The 22,082-nt window shown below is 40.8% G+C and overlaps 3 protein-coding genes across 5 annotated transcripts in view; 2 read left to right on the top strand and 1 right to left on the bottom strand.

Annotated features, from left to right (window-relative positions):
* The first annotated feature begins 77 nt into the window (after positions 1–77).
* LOC139442926 (acidic fibroblast growth factor intracellular-binding protein-like) lies at positions 78–9,124 on the top strand. Its single transcript, XM_071223849.1, has 10 exons — positions 78–233; positions 2,101–2,299; positions 3,074–3,200; positions 4,561–4,661; positions 5,205–5,338; positions 5,586–5,694; positions 7,272–7,341; positions 8,073–8,159; positions 8,504–8,601; positions 9,023–9,124. The coding sequence occupies exons 1-10, from the start codon at positions 146–148 to the stop codon at positions 9,102–9,104; spliced, it is 1,095 nt and encodes a 364-aa protein (XP_071079950.1). The 5' UTR covers positions 78–145; the 3' UTR covers positions 9,105–9,124.
* A 1,992-nt stretch (positions 9,125–11,116) lies between these two features.
* On the bottom strand, positions 11,117–15,292 carry LOC139443069 (F-box only protein 48-like). The gene is made up of 3 exons (XM_071223999.1): positions 15,212–15,292; positions 13,960–14,199; positions 11,117–12,641 (listed from the first exon to the last, which is right to left on the bottom strand). The coding sequence occupies exons 1-3, from the start codon at positions 15,212–15,214 to the stop codon at positions 12,480–12,482; spliced, it is 405 nt and encodes a 134-aa protein (XP_071080100.1). The 5' UTR covers positions 15,215–15,292; the 3' UTR covers positions 11,117–12,479.
* A 3,441-nt stretch (positions 15,293–18,733) lies between these two features.
* The window catches only part of LOC139444290 (serine/threonine-protein kinase MRCK alpha-like), a 52,755-nt gene continuing 49,406 nt past the window's right edge, over positions 18,734–22,082 (top strand). For all 3 annotated transcript variants that reach the window (XM_071225224.1, XM_071225222.1, XM_071225223.1), the window contains exon 1: positions 18,734–19,342. In XM_071225224.1, coding sequence (XP_071081325.1) covers positions 19,165–19,342 — 178 coding nt within the window. In that variant the 5' untranslated portion in view covers positions 18,734–19,164. The remainder of the gene's footprint in view (positions 19,343–22,082) is intronic.

Below are 22,082 nucleotides of genomic sequence, written 5' to 3'. Positions count from 1 at the left end.
GCGAGTGTTATATGCACTAGCACTTTACAGGGCAGATAAGAAGGTTTGTAATTTTTATTACCTCCCTTTGACTTATGTCAGCGACGGTCACAATCTGAGAGGAAATCTATACACATTTGTCTGAAAAACAGAAAATTGTTCGTTCATGGTCATGGCGGAATTTGATATTTTTGTGGGCAACAATACATACATAGACCCAGACGTCTATGATATGTGGCTGAGGGGCTGCTCAGGTAAATACCAACAATCGTGAGATCTGGTCAACTAGAAGTAGATGGAAATCTAAGGAAAACCAACAATGATTTCCTCATTCACCATGGTTTTCTTTTCTAACATAACTTTCTAAGAGTTATAATTTATGTATTTCCTCATTCTCAGTCTCACATGTAACCACGATCTTCTTCTTTTATTTCATTTTATTCTCACTTTAGCACATTACTAAATTCATTATGAGATCTACATGATCTATGTAGCTCTATGTGCTTTCTATATTCATCATAATGATTAATTCATTCAATACAGAACTCAATCAGGTTTGGTAATCGTCCAGCCTGTTTATCATTAAATAAAGAAACTACTTTCAGTTTAGCTGTGTACTTTTTGTAAAGTAAACAATTTACTTGCAGTTTAGATCAACTACTTATGTAAACAAAGTACTTTAATTATGGGAATATTTGCAGTACAAAACATTAGTTTTATTGCAAAAACAAAATTTCCAGGAGAGGAACATGTTTTAGCTCACCTGACACAAAGTCAAGTGAGCAGTTGTTGTAGCCTCTTTCGTCGATCGCGTTGTCTGGCATAAACATATCTCCCCCTCAGAAACCTTTGGACCTGATGCACTTGATCATAGTAAAAGCTGAACTTCTTGTGGCGATTACTCTGCCATTGTTTCCAAAATGTAGTTATTAGTTTGTTTGTTGTTTACACCACACTCGGCAAATATTCCAGCTATAATATGACATCAGCCAGTGATTGATATCAAGAGCAACACCAGTGGAGTATCATGACACACAAATGACCAAGTCTTGTTGTTGTGAATGATGATACCTGAAGTTGTTGAAGAGGTTCAAATGCGATTCTTAATATGGCCGTGAATACACATGCTGCAACCATATTGTTGAAAATGTTTATGGCCATTAATCCTTTTTTGTTCAAACTGTAAAAAAACCTGGTATTTGTTTGGTAAGTTGTTGGATTCATCACTTATGTTCCATCTAATTCAATATATTAAATTTTGATTTTGCTTTGACTTAACTCTTAAATTCTCCAAATGCATTTTCTCGCAACTTGCCAGACTGAACTTTTACATGTGTGTGTCTCCTTGTGATGATATCATATTTTGTCCAAATCATTACATTGTAATATTTTGTCAGTCCCCAGTATTTATGTAGGAAGTATTTGAAGATCATTACTGACAGCAACTTTTATTTGTAGCTGTCTTTGTTGACGTTTTTAACCGTTAACTACATGTGACTCAAGGTGAGCTACAGTGCTTTGGAACTAATTTTTCCTTTATTTTAACACTCATCAAATCCCTAGACCAATTGTTAAAATGTTTCCTATAATCATTGATGACAAATAGCAGATTCTGTTTGTTCTGTGTTCCCACCAGTATACAGTGAGACTGCATGGCAAATGATAGCTGCATGTTAACCTGTCTACCCACTTATGTCCTTAACAGATATGTTATTATTATAGGTGGGGCGGTCGGGTAGCTTGGTGATTAAAGTGTTCGCTCATCACGCCGAAGACCCGAGTTTGATTCCCGACATGGGTACAATGTGTGAAGCCCATTTCTGGTGTCACCCGCCGTGATATTGCTGGAATATTGCTAAAAGCAGCGTAAAACCATACTCACTCACTCACTATTATTATAGGTATTAATAAGTCAGTTACTGTGCATTGTTTTTTTTTTCTTCGAAAGATCACTTGAATATGAACATATGTTGACTAATGTTTAATTTTATTAATGCCAAACTACATAGTCCTGAAAGCACAGTATTGTTTGCCCTGGGGCGGGGTCCCATTTTTCAACAAGTTTATTTCATTTGAATGCATTGCCATTTTCATATGAGCTTGTGATTACACATGTTTCAGTTTCTGAAGCTGCCAATGTTCTGCAAAAACAGGGAGTCTTGAAGAAGTACAGCGCCACCTCTGAGGATTTGTTGAGTGATACACAAGATAATTATCGCCTCTTTACTAGTCTGGAGAAACTGGTGAAGAGCCCTGATAAACTGCGGGATCAACACATATACCAGATCAATGCTGATACACAGACAATGCTCATTGAAAAGTACAGTACAACATATTCATCACTGTCACATTTGTTAAGGGTGTGGTTATGGTGTAGCCTGGTGGTTAAAGTGTTCACTCGTCACCCTGAAGGCCTTGGTTTGATTCCCCACAAGGGTACAACGTGTGAAGCCCATTTCTGGTGGCCCCAGCCAAGACATTGCTGGAATATTGCTGAAAGTGGCGTACTCACTCACTTGTTAAGTTTGTGCTGTTTTCCGTTTCAGTACTCACTAGGCAGTGTTCAAAATTAATTAAATGCAAGAGGTACTGGTAAAATCCAGTTTTGAAAATTAAGGCAATGCAAGGGGTCCTTGTGTAACCTTAATGTTCAAAATTAAGTGAGTGAGTTTGGTTTAACACCGCTTTGAACAGTATTGCAGTTATATCACAGCATGTCAGCTTTTTAATGTGTAAGGAAAGCTCCAAGTGATACATGCCCAAGGGATGCAACTCTGCAGAGCGAATTAAAATTGCACCCTTTAAAATTAAGGTTTTTTTTTCACTTCTGAGTAAACTACAGTGAAAGTTTGTACAACCTAACTCTTATAACTTGATGGTGGGGGAATGAATTAATAATATGCAACTACTGCTGACGGCAATACAAAACACCAAACAACAATAAAAAATGACATCATTGATCGTTTATTTCTTCTAATCATGAAATTTGAGAGAAATGCAGTAGTTTCTGGAAGATAAGCACTTGTATGTGTAAATTGTGTTTTCTATGTGTTTGTTTCCACAATAACATTGTACATGCTAAACCCATTGGCAGATACTACCAGATTGACGCACCTGTGATTCGAGAGATACTGGGAAAGAAACTGAACTCCAGACACCGCAAGGATCTTGATGATGTGAGTGAGAAGACGGGAGTGATGCTGCGGAGTTGTCGGAGACAGGTAGGTTACATCACACAGTGCTTAATGTATAGTAACACATTATCTCACCTCACATTTAAATACCAGCTTCTGATTGGTTAAGGAGTGGGAAATTACTTTTCAGGTATCCCGCTCATGTCGCCTGCTGAGAAATCAGTCGGAACACATCGTAGGTAATTTGCATATATCGATTAAGTATCGTTGAGCTGAAATGAACTGATGTTAACCCGAATTAATTGGGTAAAGGGAAGTAACTCGGTTTGTTTGCATCGTCTGCTATGAATTTTGCTAACTCAGTGAAACTGTGGACACAAATTGCGGACCTGTAAGAATGAATGAATGTCAGTAAGATAAATTCACTGTCAACTGATGGCTCTGTGTACATAGACTCACACACAGGGTACATCACACCATATACCCCTCAAGATAGGTTGACAACGTATAGTGTTCACTGTTTTGTTACCCATTTGGGAGTTACTGTATTTGCCGCATTAAGTTCTCCGCTCCAATAAGCATCCCCTGACCAATATCTAGACTTTTCTGTAAGTAACTTTTAAACACGCCTGAAAATTTGCAATACAGTCCATATTTTATTGTGCACATTACAGATCGTTAACAGAAAACAGCAGTGTAAACGGGGTACATAACTGTCTAGTAACTATCATCAAATTTGTTTTAGTTTGATCAACATTAGAGCTAAATAGAGTTCCCTACCGTTCGATCTCTGACAGCGTATTTTAATTTGTTGTGTATTATTTTGATGCTCACTCACTTTGATGTTTAAAGTATCCAAGGTGCTTATTACAGCAAATATAGTATCGTAGCTGTGTTGGGAGTTGTTGGAAACTGGTCACATTACATGCAGTCACTGTGCAGCAACCCTGTGGATATCCTGGGGGCAGCTTAGCCCCCAGCACCCCATGTTTGTTGTGAGAACAGACTAGTGTTGATGCCCCTTGGGGATCATGCGTCATCAGACTACGATGTCATGACGTGGTGCGCATGCTGTCAGCCAGTTTATCTGGTCCAGATTGGGTTATCAAACTCACTTCATGGTACAGCTGTAAAGTGGCTGCTGAATAAAGCCACTCACTCACTCACTCCGCTCCACTCCACTCCGCTCCACTCCACTCCGCTCCACTCCACTCCGCTCCACTCCACTCCACTCCACTCCACTCCACTCCACTCACTCACTCACTCCACTCCACTCCACTCCACTCCACTCCACTCACTCCACTCCACTCCACTCCACTCCACTCCACTCCACTCCACTCCACTCCACTCCACTCCACTCCACTCCACTCCACTCCACTCCACTCCACTCCACTCCACTCCACTCCACTCCACTCCACTCCATTCTATCTGTGCATCTATGTTTCAGTTTGACAATGTGAAGCGTGTGTTCAAGACAGTGGAGGAGATGAAAGGCTCCCTTGTGGAGAACATCCAGACCCACTACCTTCTGTCTGGGGAACTGGCAAGGTAATATTGTCTTCACTGCTTTCAGCACCAACTGGCTTATTGGATGGGAAAATAGGATGAAAGACGGATGGTAAAAACTGTATAGATAATTGATGAATTTTAAACAAGGGATTATTTTTTCTGGAATTGCTTTAATCTCATCAACATCAGATCTGAGTGCTCACTACCACAACTCAAAAATCCGAGGACATCCCTTCACAGAAAGACCATTCATGTTGCCTACAAGATCGCGAAAGTGAAAGTTCAAATGTGTTTTCTAATCATGTAACCTTGAAATGGTAAACACGGGTCATTCTGAACAGCAGTGACAGGCTGTGTGACTGATTCCAATGTTTGCAAGAGGTCCTTCAACGTGACCTTTAGTGGGATGTCCTCCGATCTTTGCATAGCGGTTATGAGATTGGGAAGTGCTTGTTTTTGGGAGGGGTTGATTTGCAGAATCTTCATATTACTTTGGTCAACATGACAACCTACTAACACCTGTCTGACAGATATGCAGTATCATGGTTGAAAGTTAGTGAAATGTTCTGAATCTCTCTCCAGGAGCTATGCAGCAATAGTGTTCATCACTAACAACAGATTCGAAACGGGGAAGAAAAAGCTGATGTATCTGGAGTTTAAAGACTTCACCCTGTGTGCTAACTACATGATAGCCAACTGGTCCTACAGCTCTATAGGTGGGTGATATATTTGGACTTCAGTCTGTGTGATAACTGGTTCTATAGCTCTATAGGTGGGTGATATATATGGACTTCAGCCTGTGTGCTAACTGGTTCTATAACTCTATAGGTGGGTGATATATATGGACTTCAGTCTGTGTGCTAACTGCTTCTATAGTTCTACAGGTGGGTGATAAATAAGGACTTACTGCTAAGTGGTCATAAAGCTCGCACTAACCACTGTACATCATGCTGTCTGTTGCAGAATGTACGGAACACGAGGACATGGACGTGGACCTGGACAGGGACTTCCTCCTACAGCTGAGGGAACTGAAGGGGCTGATGGAGAGGGAGTACTGTGAGGAACACAAGGGGTGAGGGTGTAGGGGCTTATGGAGAGGGAGTACTGTGAGGAACACAAGGGGTGAGGGTGTCAGGGCTGAGGGGTTGCTGTGAAGAACGCAAGGGGTGAGTGTGTAGGGGCTGAGGGGTGATGGTTTAGGGGTTGAAGGGGTGCTGTGCTGTGAGGGGGTGCTGTGAGGAACACAAGGGGTGGTGGTGTAGGGGCTGAGGGGTTCTGTGAGGAACACAAGGGGTGGGGGTGTAGAGGCTGAGGGATGCTGTGAGGAACACAAGGGGCGGGGGTGTAGGGGCTGAGGGGTTCTGTGAGGAACACAAGGGGTGGGGTTGTAGAGGCTGAGGGATGCTGTGAGGAACACAAGGGGTGGGGGTGTAGGGGCTGAGGGGTGGTTTGAGGAACACAAGGGGTGGGGTTGTAGGGGCTGAGGGATGCTGTGAGGAACACAAGGGGTGGGGTGTAGGGGCTGAGGGGTTCTGTGAGGAACACAAGGGGTGGGGTTGTAGGGGCTGAGGGATGCTGTGAGGAACACAAGGGGCGGGGTTGTAGGGGCTGAGGGGTGCTGTGAGGAACACAAGGGGTGGGGTTGTAGGGGCTGAGGGGTTCTGTGAGGAACACAAGGGGTGGGGTTGTAGGGGCTGAGGGGTGCTGTGAGGAACACAAGGGGTGGGGTTGTAGGGGCTGAGGGGTGCTGTGAGGAACACAAGGGGTGGGGGTGTAGGGGCTGAGGGGTGCTGTGAGGAACACAAGGGGTGGGGGTGTAGGGGCTGAGGGATGCTGTGAGGAACACAAGGGGTGGGGGTGTAGAGGCTGAGGGGTTCTGTGAGGAACACAAGGGGTGGGGTTGTAGGGGCTGAGGGGTGCTGTGAGGAACACAAGGGGTGGGGGTGTAGAGGCTGAGGGGTTCTGTGAGGAACACAAGGGGTGGGGGTGTAGGAGCTTAGGGGTGATGGTGTAGGGATTGAAGGGGTGCTGTGAGGAACACAAGGGGTGGGGGTGTAGGAGCTTAGGGGTGATGGTGTAGGGATTGAAGGGGTGCTGTGAGGAACACAAGGGGTGGGGGTGTAGGAGCTTAGGGGTGATGGTGTAGGGATTGAAGGGGTGCTGTGAGGAACACAAGGGGTGGGGGTGTAGGGGCTGAGGGGTGATGGTGTAGGGATTGAAGGGGTGCTGTGAGGAACACAAGGGGTGGGGGTGTAGGAGCTGAGGGGTTGCTGTGAGGAACACAAGGGGTTATGGTGTAGGGGCTGAGGGGTGATGGTGTAGGGGTTGAAGGGGCGCTGTGGTGTGAGGGGTGCTGTGAGGAAAAAAAGGAGTGGGGGTGTAGGGGCTGAGGGGTGATGGTGTAGGGGTTGAAGGGGTGCTGTGAGGAACACAAGGGGTGGGGGTGTTAGGGCTGGTGATTCTGCAGGTCTACTGCACTACTATGTAATCTAGGGACCCTGTTAGTCTGTACCATCTTATAACATCTGATGTAGAATCCTTGGTCTTTATATCTAATTTCAAACACTGCAAGATGGGGACATGTATTACTGAAGGGCCTGAAACACAACAGTATTTTATGCTGTCAATACATTTACAATCTGTCCTCAGGTTGCTGCTCCGATCGATGAAAGGTAAAGTCTCTGACAGAGCATACAGCGACATGGAGGCCAATTTCAAAGTAAGTGTCATTAGGATTTCTTTCATTTTATACCGCCTCGGTGGTCTAGTATTAGAGCATCCATCCGGAAATTGGAAGATCGGGGTCTCAGACCGTGGCCATGTCAGGACAAAAGATGTTTAAGGAGGGTACTTGTTGTTACACTGCCTGGCACTTGGCATTAAGGGGCTAAAACAAATCTTGTCAGCCCAGAGTCAATATTCTGTGTCTGAGTAGGGTATCCATGTTAAACTGAGGCATGGTATCTCAGTGGGCAAGCACTATATCATGGCATTTGTCTGGACTAGTACAAGCAGCCACACTCACACATGTGCATGCACATTGCTATATAAGTGCAATAATCTTTGACACGACGTAAAACTCCATTTCAGCTCACCTCTTACTTTTGAGCATGTTACGGCTGGCCAATTATAAATGTCGGAAGATACTGATACCCTAATTTAGTTTGTTTTTTTGTGTTTGTTTGTCACTCCAATTAATCATTAAATTCCAATGGGAATGAAAAGAAAAGAAAGAGCTAGTCAGAATACAGATGGCAGAAGTTATAGAAGAAGGCCAGATGCCATTTTTGTGATGGTATTTTCTCTCAGCTAAAACTACATAAGACAAGGTGTAAGGTGTAGCCACTTGCACCCAGCATACATGGAGACCACACCGGAAAAACAAGTAATTGAATAATTGTGGATAAATGATAATCAAACAAGTATTCCTAACTGATAGTTATATTTCAGAATTATTCCAAAAATATCCTGAATATTGCATACGGTCTCAACCACAGCAGAGAATCCAAAGATATTTTCCTTGACTTCTATGAAAAGGTAAGCAAGCATTTATCTCTTCTGCAATGCACTTTGATGTTTGGTAATTACTTTGATAGCAAACCTTGTTTGAAATTTAATTTAAGTGAAATTTTACTATTTATTCTGATGTCATAGACATCTGCCTGTATGTATGATGTGATGTGTAGCGTTTATGAATAGTCTGCTTTTTGACATATACAAAAAAATGTATGTTTTCTTATTATGACAAAAGTGTCATACCTTTTTCACTTCGGGTTTTCCTCCCACATTCACCTGACACGCCCTTATATGGCCAAAATAATGTTCTAAGCAGTGTTGTACCTCACTCACCCACTTTTTCGGACCATATTTCTCTGTTCTAGTTGATAGAGCCATGTCTTCAGAACAACTGGTCGCGGTCTGATGTGGAGGCATCCCTCACAGCCTACAAGATGGCAGCTGCATCCATGGAATTTATACGGTAAGATCTGTGTCAAACTATATGTAACAGGTGACTAAATGTCTCCCGGTGCAGGGCAATGGGTAGTATCTTGGTTGAAGCTCAGAAGATCCTCAGAATTGGTCTTCAGCAACCCATGCTTGCCTTAAAAGGTGACTATGCTTGTCGTAAGAGACGACAAACGGGATCGGGTGGTCAGGCTCGATGACTTGGTTGATGCATGCCATCGTATCCCAAATGCTTGGATTGATGCTCATGATATAAATCACTGGATTGTCTGGTCCAGACTCAATTATTTACGGACCGCCATCATATAGCTGGAATATTGCTGAGTGCAGCGTTAAACAACAAACAAACAATATCATCACTATGTCAGGCTTGTACTTGGTATGTAAGTTTGAATGTTGTATAATATGATGAATGTATGATGTTGGTGTTACAGGGGGTCCCCTCATCTTCAGCCAGTGTGGGAGAGGTATATGAGCACCCTCAGGCAATGTGTGGTGCAGATGTACCCAAGATAACGAAAAAAGCAAGACCGATCCTCCATTATGTGTTGGGTCTGAATCCAGGCCTAGAGTGACTATGTCAGATGTACCTGAGACAGTGGGAACAGCAAGACCAATCCTCCATGATGTGTTGGGTCTGAATCCAGACCTAGAGAGACAATGGCAGATGTACCTGAGACAGTGGGAACAGCAGGATGGAGCTTCACAATGTGTTGTCTAGGTTCAGGCCTAGAACCTGATGTGTCAGATGTACCTGAGACAGTGGGAACAGCAGGATGGAGCTTCACAATGTGTTGTCTAGGTTCAGGCCTAGAACCTGATGTGTCAGATGTACCTGAGACTGATATCGCCAGGACTTTCTTCTCACGTCCATGTGTGGCTACCGGTACCTGGCACAAACTGCCCTTAGATTGAAGAGGACTGTGTGCTAAGTGATAACTCCTAGCACCATCTATCCGCTGTGGACATCTGTATTTATTCTGAGGAGTTCGTGTAAATAGATATTTATTCAAGAGATACCTGTATGTATTGAATACAGGGCTGACAGCTGTTGACATCTAACTCTAGTGTTTTATTGAGACAGAAATACTGAAACACAGTCAAACATCATTGTCCCAGACCTCATTAGCCCAGTAACTCCACCTTCCTGGCAATATTGATGAGAATTTTGTACTATGTCAAAGGAACATTTCTCCCATCCATGATTCGTTAATCCAAACGATTTTAATCATCCGGAGAAACAAGGATTCATTGTAAAGATGATAGTAAAGGATCATCTTAAATCAGTGTCGGAATGGTTCCCCAAAGGGTGAAAACATATGAGTTGTGTTTGCAATATATTCTGTAGTGATTCCAGATTAGAATTGGTCCCAAGCAACCAATGCTGGCCATAAGAGGTGACTTGATGGCTCAGGTTGTCAGGCTCAGTGATTTGGTTGATTGCGTGCCATTGTACCCCAGCGGCGTGGACATAGCTCATAATATCAACCACTGTTTTTTCTAGTCCAAACTCAATTCATCACAGCCTGCTTGGTCATTGCTGAGTGTGATGTTAAACAACAATCTGTGATATACACATCATATCATGCGTATTGTGAAGTATCAGAACAAAGTAGTACATGTTAAACTATCTGCCATTGATTGTTCTGAAGTTTGAGTGGGTGTGAGAAGGGTTGTTCCCATCTTCTCGAGGCAAGCGTATCCACTAGCCTGTATCAAAGCCTGATTTCTTAAAGACTTTGATAAAAAGGCTAGTGGACGCTCTTGCCTTGGGAAGAAGTGTTGTTCCCTGACTGAGGAACATGATCACACTTTCCACCACTGCAGTGCCATAGCCAGCCGGGGATAGTCGCCCCCCTGGTTTTTTTAGAGAAAACATTTTTCCTTGTGAAAGTTAACTTGAATAACAAATGAATAATCTTATATGCCCCACCTGTCAAAAAAGGTTAACTACGGCCTTGCACTGGTTGTCTGACCCAGGATATTGCAGACAAGCTGCTGTCTCTCGTCATTCACAGTGGAGATGGAAATGGCATCATACTATCACAAAGACCAGCAATTGTATTGTATGTGATATGATACACATGTGAATAACATGAAGACAAGTCAATAAACAGTCACAAATTCTTCACATGTCATATTTATTCATATAACAGAATGTGTAAAACCTAATGATCAACAAATTTTCTTTCAGACCATCCCAGACAATAGAGTTCATTAATAGGTGTCATGTGTAGTCAATGTCTGAAAAAATAAACTAAAAATACTATACTGGCTAGCGACCAGTTATCGCTGAGAACCAATTATCGCCAACTCCCCATTACAGCCCGCACATGATCGCATCTCATCCAACATAAGACATGCGGGCGGTGTCATGTGATTAATTCACACAAAAATCAAACAACACAATGATGCAGTTTCAGTTCTGTCATTGCTTTCTATCTGTCTGTCATTTCTTCCCCAAAATACAATTCTGAAACCTATTTGAGCTATATTTCCAAAAATGCATACCGTAACCTGTATATATCGTGAAATCCATAGTACATAGTGTTAGGGACAAGCATGTGAAGATCGAATTAAGGGAATATTGTTTTTTGTCAGTTTGCAGACGACAGCATTTCTTATTCAAATTGATGAATACCAACATTGAGTGTGATACGCTAGATACTGAAAACTGATTCTTTTCCCATGGACAGAAATAAGCCCATTTGCTCATAGTTTCACAAAAATTAAAGTCATTGGTGCATTCAACTTTGTACATGAAATATGTCAGAAAGAACATGAATAAATGGCGATAACTGGTCGGTAACCAGTACTGATACTCCAGTGAAATATCACCTGACCGGACTTTAAGGGTGCATCAATGACAGTACGGTGTTCAGACTAAGATCTGTCTCTCTGCACCACTCATGAATGCATCACTTATGGTCAGGTCACATGATGTGATAAACATGTAATATTATAAGGAAGCACAAATCATGTATCTCATATTGGATAATGGTAATATCTCTTGGACACATGGAACCATGTTCCTTGATGACCATAGCCTTCAATGATAACAATTCTATTTTTTATGACTAAAAGCACCAAACAACAAAAATGTGTTGATCTACAACAAATTTTTCAATCAATAAATAAGTTAAATGAAAATAAATAAATACATCAGTATGTACAAAGAACTTGATAAAATAGATAGTAACAATCTTATGTGTATTACCTTTATGTATATTATAGCATATTCACATCATCCATTGGTACCACTTGGGTAGATAAAAACTTGCATATACTAAAAGATCATACTGTAACAATACATGTTCTCCACCTCTCATCATCCCAGGTCACAACACCCCCAGGGCTAAACGAAAAATGCACAATGTGGGGCTGATTATGATAAAACTGGAAAGTCATTTTATAGTTAAAATGATCAGACGAGCACAAAATAAGGACCTAGAGCAATGTGTGTTGGTCAACAATTACTCTTACAAATACAGAACAAGGTTAACCTCTTAACATACCTACTCAACTCGTAATATTCTCTCAGTTAAAATGGTAAGACATTCAACATGCAGATGTAAATCCCTGACTGCTATCTCAGCTGTTTGTGTTTGTAAACATAAATAAATACAGAGTAAAGCTCACATGTTCAAGTCGGCCATGTCAATAGCCAGCTACCAAGATACATCATCTTTGTTCCATCCATCCTCGTCCTTGATGAGCATCCATCAGAGTGAAAAGTGTATTTGACACATAATGTCTGGATACAAACTCCTTGACTGTTTCTCTTTGTTGATATGTCGTCATGAAGAGAAAGTGCCGCGACCAAGCTGACATTCTTCCTGGTTGGTGTCAGCATTGTCCTTCCAGACGTGCGACATGTTTGTTGTGGTTTCCTTATCTTTGCAGCTCCATTTGAAAAATTTCCCCCCAGGTGTCAGCGGTCATGGGACACAGGACCTTTGGGGGAAGATCCACCATGGCTTTGGGTTGACTGAACATACCCCGCTTCCATTTACTTCTGATAAGGTTGCTCCCATAATTCATCTGGAAGGATTCCTGGAACAGTCAGTGGGAAGTAGTATGTAATTGAGTTGTTCAAATGTTTTAGAGTTGAATGCTATCTGTACATGTCAAAATGAAAGCTGCGCATGCCTACGGGTACCTCAGTCTACCTTTCCATAAACCTTGTGGACCATGTCCGTGATCTAGTGAGTGAGACTCTGCCAGGAGAGCGGAAGGTTCATGGTTCAATTCACAGTGGCGTCATACCAAAGATGATAAAAGATGGTACTTGTTCATACCCTGCCTGGGTGGGGGGAGTTGGGGGGGGGGGGGGTCGTCGGGTAGCCTAGTGGTAAAAGCATTCGCTCGTCACGCCGAAGACCTGGGTACAATGTGTGAAGCCCATTTCCGAAGTCCTCCGCCGTGATATTGCTGGAATATTGCTAAAAGCAGCGTAAAACCATACTCGCTCACTCACTCATACCCTGCCTGGCCCTTGGAAATGTATATGAGTAGTGTATCCATTTTAAACTGTGGCATTGCATCTCAAGGGGCTAGCACAATAAAATGGGCATATGTCTGGACGAGTACAAGCAGCAGCACAAACATGCATGCAAGTTGCTATATTTAAGTCCTAAACTGAAATAAGAACTTCAGTCAGGTCTTGAATGTAACATTAAACATAACAACTCACCTCTTGAACCTTGTACTAGATTGATTAACCCAAGGTTGAAATTACCCAATCTGCTTTAACAGTATTGTAAGTCAATACAACATTTACAATGCTGTTGAACTTGTGATTTTCTGGATAAGAATTCACTTCAATTACTGACAAAGATTATTCTGTAAATCATGAGTATTAAGTGTCATTTTTGTGTCCGTAAATAAGAACAAAAACAATCCCCTTTTTCTGCTGAATTTTTTGTTTATGCCTCTATAAACACAAAAATTATTTGTCAATTCCAATCAGTAAACAATAATACCTTCACAGACTGCTTATTTCAGCATGAACACAAAAGATGAAAAACAGCAATATGAAATCAGTTACATTGTTCAGTGCAATAATGCAACGCAAGCCTTGCTCACTCTATTTTCAGTTGTCCAGAAGTAGGCATGACCGAATTTCTTTCTCAGTTTATCGAAAAATAAACAAAAAGATTGTTTGTATCTGTATCTTTGATGATTTGAAAAACAGTTTTTGACTCTCAGGTTCATCACTTCAGATAGACTGACAAAAGATGTCATGACAAGACCCCTGATGTAGGACAGTTAAGAGTGTCACAAACAAACCCAAACCAGCAGACATCCTCAGCTCAAGTTTAAGTTAAAGTACTAAATATAATAAATGTACATGCATCTGTTTCAAACCAACCTTCCACGAGTTCCCTTCTGATTTTGATTGGATGATATATCGTTGAGCATCTCTGTCAAGGATCTGCTGAGTCTTCGTTTTCCATAGCGTTTCTGACTGACCAATGAGGGACGCCCATGTTTTGCATGCCAAACCCGCAGCACTCAGGGATGCTGCATCCAGATACGAGAATATCTCCAATATGAGATCTCCAGGCAGCCTGTTGATGAGTCCTTCATCTATTGTTTCTGCATCAACGTCCTGTGGAACAAAATATTGACAAGTATGTTGAACAGATGGAGCAGCACTTTGCCACAAATTGTCTGTAATACTAGAATAACATAGAGCAATATATGAATTCATGACAATGGTGTAGTTATGACGTTACAGTAATAACAACCTTTTCTGCAAATGTGTTACAGACTGGAGATTTGTCTCCACTAGGCCCTAATGTGAATTTCATTATGAGAAGACTGACCAAGGTATTCCACACTGGATTCTACAAAAAGGGTTAAATTAAAGACAATGTGAATACAATTCACAATATTAGTTGTTGTTTTTTAGGTTTAAAGATGCACTCAGCAATATTCCAGCTATATGACGCAGTCTGTAAATAATCGAGTCTGGACCAGACAATCCAGTGTTTAACATAATGAGCATCGATCCACGCATCTGGGATACGATGACATGCATCAACCAAGTCAGTGAGCCTGACCACCCGATCCCGTTAGTCGCCTCTTACGACAAGCATAGTCGCCTTTACGGCAAACATTGGTTGCTGAAGACCTATTCTACCCCAGATCTTCACGGGTCTCACAATATTAACAGACTGTTGTACACATTAGTACATATAAGTGTGAAACAGCATGACTGATTATTTAAAAGACAAGTTGGGAAACATAAACAAATAATAAGATTAATCTGGACTGAAGTTGAATGCTGTACATCTGCTTGAAAGCCTTCTTGATCGGGCATGTTGAGACACGCCCATTTTGTGTGCGCTTGTGGACTTTCACAGAGTTCGCGTATTATGCAAAATTAGCAACCCTGTTTGTATTATCATTATTCGTGCGGAGGGTAATTGAATGAACGGCGTGTGTTGTCTTGAATCGAGCAATTGTTAAATGGATGCAACTTGACAAATGTTACCTTCATCGGTCTTTATGACTAAAGACTCGATCGATCTAACCTAGTGCATATTGAGACATTCACCTCAAACCTTTCAAGATCACGATTTGTACATTAAGGCTATTAAAAATACATCAATACATACCATAACAGCAGAGAAAATTGTGTTACGTATAATATTTTGATGATGAAATTGACATATGACACCGACGCTACAGCTGTGACCGTGTTTATGTGGAAAATACATGATACTATTTATAACGGCCAATGGAACAAATGCTTAAACTCGTCACAGCGATATCACGCTCTCGCGCTCCCTATTTGATATCGCAGATACAGTTGGAGCGCGTTGAGGTGGAGCTTGTGTTAAATTCTTTCGCGCGCCGTCTATCGACACTGCATTACAGGGAGATAACTCTGACACAACGGTGCTATTTTCGCCTTCACCGTTGTTATGGAGCATAAGTCATATCTCGACTCGCTGCATGGTCACGATGTTCTGATCCAACAAAATTGTTGTCTACAGATTATACTTCGAATCATACGTATTGTCAGAGAGTGAAACATTTTATACTGTATATATAAAGTGGGGATTCAGAGTAAATTGCAAAAGAATATTAACTTAACACACGTATACAAACGATTCTTACATTTTCCATTCCGTGTTCACACTCCCATTTCCACTATACTGTGACAGTGTCTATGGTTTCGTCACCAAATGCGATATTATATAGAAACACGTGTACAACCCAACGTTTCATTTTCTTCAGAAATATAGTCATGTGCTTGTTTTGTTTCTTTCGAGCAATAAAAAGCATCTTCTTTTCCATCCTCCCGAGGCAGGAGAGATGTTTCTTTTCATCTAGGGAGCAACCCAGTGATACAAATGTAGACTAGGAACGCGTTGTTGCAACAATATCGTCGTTAAAATATGAGATATAACAAGTGACTATTATTTACAATTATAAATTACAAGGTTATGGCCAGAGAACTATTTGCTTATACATACACCACCTGCTCTTTTTGGCTCGGGCGTGGTAAGGTAGTGAGGTTTGGGCAGTGTGAGGTTCAGGCAGTGTGAGGTTCGGGCAGAGTAAGGTTCGGGCAGAGTGAGGTTCGGCCAGGGCGAGGGAGTGAGGGTGGGACTGGGGTCGAGACATTCATGTCGTAGAAGACGCTGTTCGTTTTGTATCGTTGTTTGTAGTATAAAGAGCTTGAAACGACTTGTTCGTAGTGCTCTGGTTTTTAGTGTGTATATCCTTCTTATAATGTATGGGTTGGTCCAGATTGTATGCTGTGGGTGTAACAACAGCTTTCACTGGCAAAAACGAACTACGACTTAATACAATGACAAAAATGTAACGTCTTAATATAAACCTAAAGGGTGCTAGATATACAGTATACGCTCGATATGAAAATGCACACACCCTCTTTTTTGCAAAAACAATATAATTAACAAAATGATTAATTAAGTCTGGCACATACATAAGCGCGAATAAATGAAGAGTGGAGTATTTGTTCTTTGTTTGCTTGTTTCTCTATATTCCTGTATATTGGAGTCTTGACCACACAATCCGTTGTGAGCAACGTCCAGCGACGTCGGGGTGTGACGCCACACAATCAACCAAGTCACCGATCTTTACCACCCGATCCATTCAACTGCCTCGGACGGCCATTCTTATTGGTTGATAGGTACCACTTCTAACCGGGAATCCCCATGAGTAACTTTCATGACACGCAGAGCCGTCATCTATTGGATATAGGGATACCTACATCGTTGCAGAGCGACAAACATGTGTAGGTTAACGCGCTTGCTATTATATAACAGAAACAGTACATGCATGTATTTATCATAAATTGCATATTTTTTTAATTTCACGAGCCAGGCTTCACCATCCGTGACGCTATAACACCCGTGTTAGTCATTTTACAAATGACATAAAGAATTGCTGTATGTGTTTCATCAAGCAGTTCTGGGGTCCGGGTCTAAATAGACCCCAGCAAAGGACCCTCCTTTTATAACCACAAAACCCTTATACTTTTCATGACACTGATTATTTCATGCATACCTTTGTATTTCTGTTCCCAACCCTACCCGCAACACACATCCCTCCTATTCGAAATAACAGAAATATAGATTCAAATGACACACACTACTCCAACCCCACCCCACTATATATGATGGAAATACACGAGCATATTAGCAAGTGAACAACCCACTCACACAGAAGGTGTAACAATTTAAAAAAAGAAATATCCCCCACCTTCCCCCGCCCGAAGTTACAAATGAAAAAAGTGAACCCAGCCGCCCCCTACCCCTTCAACCCAATAACACAAAAAATAATACATGTATGTCTTACACATAATTAATTTACAAATAGGCAAATTATTAAAATAGGCAAATTTATAAAATGTTCCCCTTGAGTATATCGCGCAAGATTCCACTCAAGAGTCAGGCATGTGGTCAAAGCGAAGCCTATCTCTATGAGGATTAGCTCGCTTTTCCAGCATCGCTTTTATCCTCGATAAATAGTTGCCCCCCCCCCCCCCCCCCCTGGATTTGTATATAGAAAAATGTTTTATTTGAATCATGAAAATACATGTTGGGGACAAGTGATACTCGTACAAATATTTGACCCCCTGTCAAAAAAAATAACTACGGCCTTGATATGTGTATGGCGATAAACAATATGAGGCTGTATCAGTGTGACTCTACTATAGGCAAACAAGTGGTTGATAACATGAGCAATGATCCACTACATCGAGCCGTGTCACGATGACACACAGCTGCAGGGATGCATAGATATAATGTTACGTTATATGGCCTTTTCAGCTCCGGAATCGACACGTGCGCGTGTAAATATAAAAGTGTCAATGCTGGTCAATGCGCATTTAATTTTTTAATTTAATGAGATGGAATATGTTTTGTTAGATTATTTTCTTAAAGCCTACTTGTTATTAACATTGTGAAGAATGCTCACTACTATGTATATATATATATATATATATATATATATATATATATATATATATATATATATATATATATATACCACAGGGATATATAGTAAACTTCAATAAGCGACAGGGGGTAATTTAACTGACCCGGCGTTTAAAAACCTCTAGAGTATTCCGAATTTCATTCACTTTCAAGAGATGAATGACTTGGGCAGTTTCCAGGTTGTCACTTTGACAGCGCACACACACACAACAACAAAATCAATAGTCCGCGAATTCTCTAGCCCCAGGGAAACTGGACACTAAACTCCACTTCCTGAATTTAAGTTTATTCTTCCTCTCTAAAATAAAAATGTTTGAGTATAAATCTAAGTACATTCGAAGCACAGCGACACCGACAAGGGCTCGGTAGTTTCCGAATCTACTACATGCGTCTCGACTAGCGTGACTCAACTCAGCGACGGGATTAGTCAGGCAGTGGCTTGAAACTAGGTTGAGTTATCACTGGGGTTTTCTTTCACTGCACATCCCATAATCTGTTCTGAAAAGCATTCTCTACTGTAATTATCTTAAACATCCACATCAAAACATTGTGTGTTGACCTAAATTTTGTTATCCCATTGAAAAATAGTGTACGCTCTGAAGACCACTCTCTTTATATTAACATAATGTAGAAATGACGTCATACCAACTTCTGCGTAGCAGTACCCATGATTCAGTGGGGCACCTTGTCAGCCATGTTTGCATGGTTTCTTAGATTTTAGTCACTGACAAGAGACAATATTAAAGGCTTCTTGGCCGAAAATTGTAACCAGGAGGGACACACGATGTGCGGAAGCATTAAGGAGAATAACGGATAATTCAAATGAACAGGTTTGATCACCGCTGAGACGCTTATAAACGAAGAAAGCAATGGTATTTTGTAGAGGAAGTGGTCTATCTTTTCAAGGTGTCAAGTCTCTCGATAGGAATGATGCCTTCGTTGATCTAAAGTAAGGAAAGTTGGATTATTGCAGTAAAGTATTGCATTATTTGGAACTGTCAGTGACGACTTTGGGAGATGAAGTGCCTCCCTAGACAGGTGTAGAAATCGTGCCCGGGGATTACGCAGGTCTACACGATCTCGTGCGAAGACCAGCGATGTCTGCGGAAGAGAGGTTGAAAGCATTGGAACAGCTGTATCTGCAAGGCGCTTCAGCTAGTGATGGCTACACTGTCAGCGTCGAGACCCTTCTCGACGTGCTTGTCACCCTCTACGATGAGTGCACAAATTCTACTCTGCGTAAAGAGAAAAATATATCAGATTTTGTTGAGTTTGGTAAGTTTCACGTGACTCTTCAAATAAGGCATTTATGATAATTTATGCCTCAGATCCCCCAGATAAAAGTGGAATGTTGTACCTTCTGTCGTTAAAAATATAACTTGGTACGTCTACATATTTGTGCATGAAGAAATGTATTGTAAAGATTATTGTTTGTAATTTGAATGAGCATGAATTGGAAAAAAATGTCTCAAAGGGATATGAAAAAATAGGTGCTCCAGGTATATACACAAATCTTAATGATACAAATAGATAACAATGATTATGTTTTATCAAGACAGCAGTAATAATTCACTTGGTTTATGTGCCTTGTACAATCAGTAATGTTGAAAAACAATAAGCGATTGAAAACAGATATGTCAGATACAATAAGTTCAGTGAATGCTGTCGAGCTTCTTGCTACCTGACCTGTCAAACATGATGCTGACCCAGCTATGAGCACAATCTTAGCGTGACCTTTTAATGTTACTGCCTCGATATATGAAGCTGGATATGTAGAGTTTCAATGTGGCAAGGGTCAGTGTGTCGGAAAAGCAAAATCAGGAAGTGCTACTTGAGATCATGCATTAGCTCATTCATGAGATGCACCGAAAGTGCTTTGACAGAGACATGACAGACAATAAGGGACGTGTGTGAAACCATTGGATTTGTCTGCTATGGAAATGCCTTTTAGAAACTTTGACCCTATTGCCTTTCAGGGATAGTTGTCAGGTGTGTCAGATTCTCTCTGCATATTTTCCATGTAAATCTAACTTGGAATCAGTGTCATGAGTATAATCACAGATGATACACTCCAGTCATATGAATTTTGAACCACCAATGCTTGTTTTTATTTAATTTAAGGAATGAAACTGTAATCCGTGCTAAGAATACCCCAAGCATAATATATTGTGTAAACCTCAAGTACTTAACATACTCTAACAGCAGTACCATTTATATCACAACATATCGTATCACGACTTGTATTGTGAGATGTGTCCTATCGTAACAACAGACCCCTTGCTTTCACCTGTATTGGTGTCATAAAACTTGAGAAATTGTTAACATAACTATTGTGCCCCTACACAAAAGATGATTTCAAGTTCAATGATTCAATGTATCTCCGGTTATGATTATACCAGTGTGTGTATTCTAGGTCTCACTAGGTCCCCAGCCAACCATGCAGTGTTTGAAATAGACACCTACCCATATTCCCATAGCAGGTAGATCTTATGTCAGGCCCGAAGTTTAAAATTTGTATGGGTCCTGCAGGGTTTTGCATTGTGCAGAAATATGCCTTCAGTATACACATATATATGGAATGGACACAAATAAACAAATATATTGCATCCCTAGGGACGCACAATAATATTCATTGCACCCAAATTGTGACAAGAAGTATCATGGTCCTGTAAATGTAGTAATTATATAATATTTTAGAGTACAGTATGCTACGCCATTTCATTACTTTGCAGGACCCATATATTTCCTGTAAAGACCCTTATAATTAATTATTGGGGATCCCCTGGATCCCTAGATTTCTATGTCAAGGTAAGATCCATATCCATGGCCTGCAGTAAATTTATGTATCAATCTTTATTTTGTCACAATAAGCTGTAGTTTTTTAATGAGGGCCTGAAGAGTTGAGTTAGGGGCTGCAGCTTCTAAAGTCTGTGGGTCCTGGTGGCAGCCTGGCAATTTGTTATGTTTCAGACACTGACACCATGCTGTCATGTAAAACTCATGCAAGTTTCCCAGCTCAATCATAATGATCATATAGATAGATCATATAGATATCTGTAATGCTAGAAGCATGAAAACTGGTAGTAATGGCTAAATCAATATTTGGAAAATTTGATATTTATAAATAATGTAATGTTTATTAGGAAAGGTGACCTTTGGCATACCTTCAACATGTTCAATCAGGTACGAATGTCAAAGGTACTATACTCAAAGATTATTACAATGAATGTATAGATACATACACAATGTTGAAATAGATGTATTATAGTGTATATATAACAATATATTTACCAAACAAACTTGAGGTTGCTTAAATCCGGCACCAATCAGTTTTGAAAAACTTTTGAGTCAAAGTGGAAGTTCTTGTGAATATCATGTTAGACTGCTCTTGAGACAATGTTGACTGCTGATATCTTGAGGAGTGAAAACCAAAATGCACTAAGGTGGTAAAGTGAAATTGTGTTTTCTTTTTTTGTTCCTATTGAAATCGTCCAAATTTACAATTTTCTGGAATTACTAATCATATGCAGTGTTTGAAACTAAAGAGGTGCTATAGCAGATTCCCTGCTGTAGCATCTGAATTGTAGGGACCCCCCTACATTCTTAAAACATTTATATGGGTAATGGCAAGGGCCTGTGACTTTCAAGCTTCTTTTTGAACAGCGATAGGTACATAGTTTTGTCACTATAAGTAGGATCATATATTAACAGTCCCAAGAATAATCAGGGGTTTCATAGCCCTGCTCTGAAGCTGATTGTTGGTCCCAAGTCTGCAGCATATGCAGGTACAAATTCCCAAATTGGAATTTATGATTTCCCGATTCATGTTGTTATAGTTACAACTAATGGTATGACTCTGTAGAGGTAACTTGTATTTCATTCCTATAACTGCACCAGTAAAGAGGAAGAAGCTAAGTTTTACCTGATTGCATTGAATTCAGTGTTAAAATACCTCTGAATTTAAGGAATTAAGAAAAATCCTAGTTTTGAAGAAAAAACATTTTTGTCCAATTTG

This window comes from Haliotis cracherodii, unplaced genomic scaffold (genome assembly GCF_022045235.1).
Source record: "Haliotis cracherodii isolate W230 unplaced genomic scaffold, xgHalCrac1.p SCAF_5, whole genome shotgun sequence".
NCBI lineage: Eukaryota > Metazoa > Mollusca > Gastropoda > Lepetellida > Haliotidae > Haliotis > Haliotis cracherodii.
This window is presented reverse-complemented; position numbering and strand designations above follow the sequence as displayed.

What these genes read in the sequence shown, in the direction of transcription:
- LOC139442926 (XM_071223849.1), top strand. Translation starts at nt 146, where the DNA reads ATGGTCATGGCGGAATTTGATATTTTTGTGGGCAACAATACATACATA. An exon ending in TGCGGAGTTGTCGGAGACAG is followed by an intron (nt 3,201 to 4,560) that starts GTAGGTTACATC and finishes TCTATGTTTCAG; the next exon opens with TTTGACAATGTGAAGCGTGT. An exon ending in GCATCCATGGAATTTATACG is followed by an intron (nt 8,602 to 9,022) that starts GTAAGATCTGTG and finishes TTGGTGTTACAG; the next exon opens with GGGGTCCCCTCATCTTCAGC.
- LOC139443069 (XM_071223999.1), bottom strand. An exon ending in CAGAAGGGAACTCGTGGAAG is followed by an intron (nt 12,642 to 13,959) that starts GTTGGTTTGAAA and finishes TGACTGTTCCAG; the next exon opens with GAATCCTTCCAGATGAATTA.